Source organism: Vespula pensylvanica, chromosome 5 (assembly GCF_014466175.1).
Source record: "Vespula pensylvanica isolate Volc-1 chromosome 5, ASM1446617v1, whole genome shotgun sequence".
Taxonomy (NCBI): Eukaryota; Metazoa; Arthropoda; class Insecta; order Hymenoptera; family Vespidae; genus Vespula; species Vespula pensylvanica.
In genome coordinates, this window is record NC_057689.1 from 9,082,687 (window position 1) to 9,089,636 (window position 6,950).

Consider the following 6,950-nt stretch of genomic DNA (forward strand, 5'->3'; position numbering starts at 1 on the left):
TCTCTTTCTTTCTGTATGTCTATCTGTCTGTCTCTGTCTCTCTCTCTTTCTTCCTTCTTTCTCTAGCTGACAGTGTAAGGACACATCGAGAAATATTTTATTCCTCAATAGTTTACTCGAGACGTGCCTTATAGCTAGTCTTCCAAATTTCAGCAAGCGTTACGGCGCTGTGGAACCTGTGGAATATGCAGAGAGGTAATGTAACTCTCTGAACGATAGCCCAAGCGAGGAATCCATAAAAGTCAAGTTGTACGGGATTAGCGATGACCTTTTGCATCTCGAAGGTATAAATGACCCACATGGTTACGTTGCAAATGAGAAGGAAGGTGACCACTTGACGTCCTGGCTTGCTGCGATCGTGTTCGGGAAGGTGTACCCGCCTACGTGAAACATCAGCGATGAATAACATCTGAAGGACAACCTGGGCTACTGAGAGAAGGCCGGTAACCATCACCAAAAGATTCGGTTCGTGGGTAAACGCTGCTAAGGAACCAGCGATCACGCTGAAAACGGCGTAGACGAAGAGTCCAAAAGCAGAGACGCGTAAAAGTATGTCGTTCAAGTCGCTCTGTTCTTCGGCCTTGAACTTGAGACTTTGGACACGTATGAAACCGACGATGATAGCGATGATCGATAGAGCCATTAAAACGCAGTGAGAAACGTCAGCCAGATAAATCGCCAAAAGTCCAAGCTCGGAGTGATGTATCAGGACGAAGAAGAGTATCAGACAAATCAACGAACCGACCAGTAGCAGCAGACCAAAGAATAGACCCTTGCTTGCCCCGACGCAGTCCACTCTGGCGTGTCCTATATATGGGTGTTTGTTTTTTTTGTGTCTTTTGTGTTTTTCTTTATTTTATTTATTTACTTTGTTTCGCGTTTAAAGCATGCTCGACGGAGACATAACATCGATCTCGTTATTATGAGCTCGACAATCTCCTTTTGGCAAGAAGTAGAAGTAGAAGAAAAGAGCGCTTGGAATAAATTATAATCGATTACCTGCATGTGCCAGGGCTACAGCCCTTCTCGAAAGCATGACTTCCAGACGACGCTCGAGATCGGCTTCCGCTTGATGAGGCCAACGCGGGTGTCTACCGATGTGTTTCCACATGACGTATATCACAGCAGCGCCGATCAGGCTGTACTCGATAATGAAGGGGAATAAGTAGGGTGCTGCGTCTTGGACGATAGTACCCATGATGTTGACGCGACCACAGGAGTTTGTTAACGTGCCATCCTCCGTCAAAGCTTCCGCATAAAAGCCAAGATTCTGGCCCCAATAATCGCTTGTGTTCGTCGCATTGCTAACGTAAAATACTTCGTGTACCTGAACGAAACGAAATGGGGATTTTTTACATTTGAACGTCGCAAATATTCGTAATTTAACTTTTCATAATAACTTATTATACCGACCTGATCTTTGGTGTCAGCTTGAAATGAATCAAAGAGATCACCGAAAGCATTCGATAAAATAGAAGCTGGTGTAGTCGTTGTTGTAGTAGTCGTGGTCGTAGTCGTCGGTGTAGTAGTAGAAGGCGTTGTACTCGGTGTAGTCGTTCTTTCGGTGGTAGTGCTTCTCGTAGTCAAAGTAGTCAACAAAGTGGATAACGTAGTAGCGGCCGTAGTCGTCAAATTGGGCAAAAACGTTGTCGTTGTGGTCGTGGTAGCTGTAATATTCTGTGTCGTAGTTGGTGAGGTCATGAAAGCCGTAGAGGCTGCCGTAGATAAAGTAGTCGCTACTCTTGGGATTGCTTTGACAGTGGTTCTCATCGCTCGGGTAAGAGATTCTGCCGTTGTTGGTATCAAGGTCGAAGCTACTGACGTTGTTTTTATAATTGAGTGCAACGGCGCATCCCGTAACTGGGCCATGTCCCTAGGTTCTGTGCCTAAGATCGCTCCAGCGTTTCTCAACGAGTGTTGTTTTATACTCTCTACGCATAACACGATACGCGTTTAGAATTCGGCATGATTATTTCTTAACGTGTTGAGAGATTGGCACAAATATTACCTAAAATTCCGGCCTCCTCTTGTCCCAATCGTTGATGATACTGAGTGATCTCCTTGAGGCTCTCAAGTACCAACGTTCGTATCCAAACGCAAAGATTCGTCGCGACGACGTGCATCAAACCGAATCGTGCAACTACTTTGAATCGATGAATGTTTAACTGGTTAAAAAAAAAAAAGAAAAAAAAGAGAGAGACAAAAAAGAAAGAACAAAAAATAGGAATGAAAACACAGCGTAATTAAAATATCGAATATATACGTAACTCGCACTTTTTATCCTTACTTACCCTGGAATTCATAAAGATGAAGTACATCTGCATGAACGTGAAGATCATTTGAAGAACGGGATTAACACCCTGAAGTATTTGATAACAGGGCGAAGTCGGTGGTACCTCAAAAAATGCTCCGAATTCCAATCCGTTGTAGATCATTGTACCCAAACCGAATGCTAACGGCCAACAACACGTTGTGATAAAGAAAATTAATAACAACAATCTAATAATTGATAAGAAAATGATATTCATTTTTTTGTTCTTTTTTACCTATGGCACCGATTCGAAGAAAAAAACTTCCATGACTGTGATCGTTCTGAGAAGTTTTTCGTTTTCGTAATGCACGCGTTGCAACGCCAGCTTCCACGTCTGCAGCATCCTGCAGATGAAAATTTTCTCAAGTCAGAATGCAATTCTTTAGAAAGAGAGAATGAGCGAAAGGGTTTACGTTGACGGAAAATCGATATGAGAAAGGAAGAACAAAAAAGAGAGAGAAAAAGAAAAATATATATATATGTATATATATATATATATATATGCACATACGTACATACGTATATGTACATAAAACAGAAAAGAAAGATAGACAACGTGTTTCTTTTTGACAAGAGTGCAATTCAATTACATCGATCTCGATAACTTTCCGAACGATCTTCCATTGCACGTTCCACCTTGATTTCTCATGTTTAAACTACAATCAAATATTAATTTATATAGTAAATTACTTCGAAAAATTAGAAATACGAATGCCTATGAAATACGATCAAATTTACTTACATACATACATACGTAAGTACTAATTATTATACTTACGTAGAATCGGTTGTTCGGTAAAAGAAAATGGAACAACTAGTACTATAAATATAAAAATCTCCTCTCTAGACGTTTCGCATTAACAAAAGAGTTAAAAGAGTTTATGAATATTAAATACGGCAGGCTCTTGGCAAAGAGGAAAGAGAAGAAAAAGAAAAGAAAAAGAAAAAAAAATAAAAGAAAGAAAGAAAAAAAACGGTCTCTTCTCAATGTACGTACGAAGATAAATAGGCAAGCTCGTTAAAAGAAGTCTTAGTCTCTCTCTCTCTCTCTCTCTCTTTCAATCTGTTTGTTTCTATCCTTCGCGAGAGACAAGTCGCGAGTAATTAATTCGATAGCCGCGAGTCTTTTCGGCTCTAATGTATGAACTGCTATTGAAAAATAAATTAACCTGAAAATCCTTCTTGTTCTTTGCAGCTTTCTGATCCTTATCCTTCTTGTCCTTCTTATCCTTTTGCTCCTTCGGTGGTTTAGGTGGTCTCGGTGGTGGTGGCGGTGTATCACTGCCGCGCGCACAGCAGGCGCTCTCTTGAAGAAGGAAGCAGAACACGTAGAGAAGGAAGAGTATGCTCGCACCGTAGAGATACGTGAAAAATCCTTCATAATAGTAGAGCGGCAATTTGTGCGTTACCACTTCGCTTATAACATAAGCGATGCACACCACGACCAGTAACTTCGCATAAATGAAGCTCATGATGATGAAGAGCGACGTTCTGAAGCACGAAAAAGTGATAATTAGAAAAATAGAGAGAATCAGAAATAGAAAGAGAGAGAGAAATAGTGAAAAAAAATGTTTCGAGAAATGCTATGGGTACACGAACTCTCAAAGTAGGAAAAAAAAAGAAAAAAAAATAGAATCTCAGCGTCTGGTATAAGCTTCTCTGAACGAACACCGCACCTAACGTATAAAATTAGATTTTCTAAATAAAGAAAGGAACACCCTTATTGCGTATCACAGTGTTTACAAGCTGATATAATGATATTATATAATGTTTCGTTAATCTCTCGGGATAAGTCACTTTACCGTTTCTTTTTGATAATCTGCACTCTACTGTTCACTGCCTGCACCGAACTTGTACCATTAGCCGTATTGTTTTCAACAAGTGGAACGATCTCGACTTCCATGATAACGATCGATTTATTAATTATTTTGTTTTTCTGGTTTTTTTTCTCACGTTTTAAAGAAAAGACGACACTTCACCGTTCCTTTTTTCTTTTTTTTCTTTTTCGCTGTTAAAAAATGATTTCTTCGTCGTATCCTAGAATCCTTATTCAAAGTGTGTAATAATTAAAAATGATGAATAGAAAATCGTTTCGTTCTTCTTCTTTTTTTTCTTTTTTTTCTTCTATCTTATTCCTCCTCTTCTTTTTTTTTTCTTCTTTTTCTCCTCTCGCGAAAATTCCTCTTTATTCTCTTTTCTAATCCGTTTATCGATATAATCGACGAATGTACGACTGCAACGAACTTTCGACGCGTCTACTTAAGGCCGCAAAGTCTCGACGTCGTATGGTGTGCATCTTCGACCAGAGAAGGGCTTAACCACCCTTTGTCCCCGTGGCATTTCAGGGGTTGAGGCGCAGACCTTATTGTGTTCCGCACGAGCTCGTACACTCGACACAGACACTTTTTACTCGATGGCTATCGCAATAGATAGAGAAGGAAGAGAGACGTTCAAAGTATAGCCCTGTCACGTATTAATAAAGCATTAACCTTTACGATGTTCTTTTTTCTTTTTTTTTTGTTTCTTTTTCTTTTTTCTTTTAAATTGAAAATACAATACATATTTCGATAGCTTTTAACATCTCATTCGGTATTAATAATGTTTTATAAAAGAAAATATCCGATCTATTAAAAGTTCCATCGTTTCTTTTTTTTTCTTTTTTTCTTCTTTTTTTTTTATTAACAACAATATCTCTTTTTATTTATACCTGTATAACGAGATTTTCTTCATGATTGTCTCTGTCGATTGTATTGTGTATAAAAAACAAGGATCAATATCGACATAAAGAAACGATAATAACCGTCCCCTCTTTCTTTATTTGTCTTAAAAAAGGAAAGAAAACAAAAAAAAGAAAAACAGTTGATAGCTCGATGAGCAGCAATAGCAGTAGTAGTAGCAGTAGCAGCAACAACAGCAGCAGCAGTATCAGCAACAGCACACAGCCTTTTTACCACTCGTGAACGAGGAAAACGCTAGGAAGTGGAAACAGTGGGGTATAGCACGGACTCGGAGTGGTCCAGGCTGCCGGTCGATATTTCGAAGTACCTACTTTCAGCTCCTGGTTCTCCTCTATTCTCTCTCTCTCTCTCTCTCTCCTTCTCTTTCTCTTTCTCTCCCTCCAGTCCTCTCGACTCACCCTCGCCACGTATCTTTGTCCCTCACAAAATTTCTACCCTTCGATCGTCGTTTTCTACCCCTTTTCCTCTCTCTCTCTCTCTCTCTCTCTCTCTCTCTCTCTCTTTTTCAATTCTTTGAATATCAACGATCTCCGCGCTAGTTCTCGTCCTTTTCCTCTCAACAACTTTTTGCGCGTGTTTTAATCCGAAAAAATCACCCAAAGTGAAATTCGACTCTTCGAAAGTCTTCCCACTTCCTTTTCTTTTTCTTCTTCTTCTCTTTTTTCTTCTTTTTCTTCCTTCCCTTCTTCCTTACCTTTTGTAATAATACGCGAATGCTTATAACGAAACTCTTAAGCGATGAAATATACGGCTAACTTATTATAGATTGTTTGTAAACGAGATGATGAGATTCAAGTCTGTAAACCAACGAAGGCACCAAACAACTCTCGTCGTTTCGTAGTACACGTCTAGACTGCTGGAGAAGCTAAGACTCGTAGAACCACCGTTAATGCAATTGCGAATACGAGAGTAATTCGAGAAGCCGTTCCTACGCCGCAGAAAGCGTACATGCTTAACACGAGTGTCACGCTCTATGTGCTACCGATCTACATATGTGACGAGATAAAATACTTTCGGATTCTCGGTTAAAGAAAGAAAGAGAAAGAAAGAGGGATAGAGAGAGAGTTGCTTCGTTTTCCTTGCATCCTACCGACGAAACCCGACTCGTTGGAATTTCAAACGAATTCTCTACGACGTACAGTCACTGAGAAAAGTACAAAAAAGAACAAAAAAGATAGATAGAGAGATAAATAGATAGATAAAGAGAAAAGAAGAGAGATAACACGCCCTATTTACGCCCGATACACGAAATTTACAGTATCAAGAGACAAAATTTTGATTTCAATTCTTTTTTCTTTATTTTTATTATGCAAAATTTTAGTTTTTGCATCCCAAAAATAGATAAGTTTTCCTAAAAGTATATTCTCTCTCTCCTCTCTCTCTCTCTCTCCCTCTCTCTCTCTCTCTCTCTCTCTCTCTATCTCGTTTTCTATCCTCCTTTGTCACGCTCGGTCGGTTGTTTCCCTCAAGGTAGGGTGGTTCCTTCTACGTGCACGAGAGCATACTCCTTCTCGGTTACGTATAAACGTATGCGTTAGTCCACGTTCTCCGTTATGTCGTATATATGTAAGTACGCGCACGTACGCGCAACTATGTATATGTATAAGTACCTACATAGGTCTTACATACATTCCGTACGACAAGCTAACGAAGTATGTATCTACCAACGTCATAAATAGAAACGCTGAATAAAAACAAGAAGATTCTACTCCCCTTCCACTCCTGTTCACCAACTACCATACGTTTTCAGAAGCTTTCCTAAGATCCATTTTGCATGCCACGTTTCCTCAAAAGAACGCTGAGGTATTTCAATTATTTTACATTCTTCTATTTGTGTGTATCTCTCTCTCTCTCTCTCTCTCTCTCTCTCTCTCTTTCTCTCTTTCTATCTCTATTTATCT

At 39.5% G+C, this 6,950-nt stretch overlaps 1 protein-coding gene across 13 annotated transcripts in view; it reads right to left on the bottom strand.

The window, feature by feature from the left end:
* Positions 1 to 6,950, bottom strand: part of LOC122629517 (proton channel OtopLc) — a 22,930-nt gene continuing 15,980 nt past the window's right edge. For 12 of the 13 annotated variants that reach the window (XM_043813017.1, XM_043813016.1, XM_043813015.1 and 9 more), the window contains 7 exons: positions 3,481 to 3,802; positions 2,547 to 2,655; positions 2,292 to 2,452; positions 2,009 to 2,165; positions 1,414 to 1,931; positions 1,000 to 1,327; positions 1 to 807 (listed from right to left, as the gene is read on the bottom strand). In XM_043813017.1, coding sequence (XP_043668952.1) covers positions 113 to 807; positions 1,000 to 1,327; positions 1,414 to 1,931; positions 2,009 to 2,165; positions 2,292 to 2,452; positions 2,547 to 2,655; positions 3,481 to 3,802 — 2,290 coding nt within the window. In that variant the 3' untranslated portion in view covers positions 1 to 112. Of the gene's footprint in view, positions 808 to 999; positions 1,328 to 1,413; positions 1,932 to 2,008; positions 2,166 to 2,291; positions 2,453 to 2,546; positions 2,656 to 3,480; positions 3,803 to 4,113; positions 4,856 to 6,950 lie in introns of those variants that run through there. The other variant, XM_043813028.1, reaches the window with a different exon arrangement.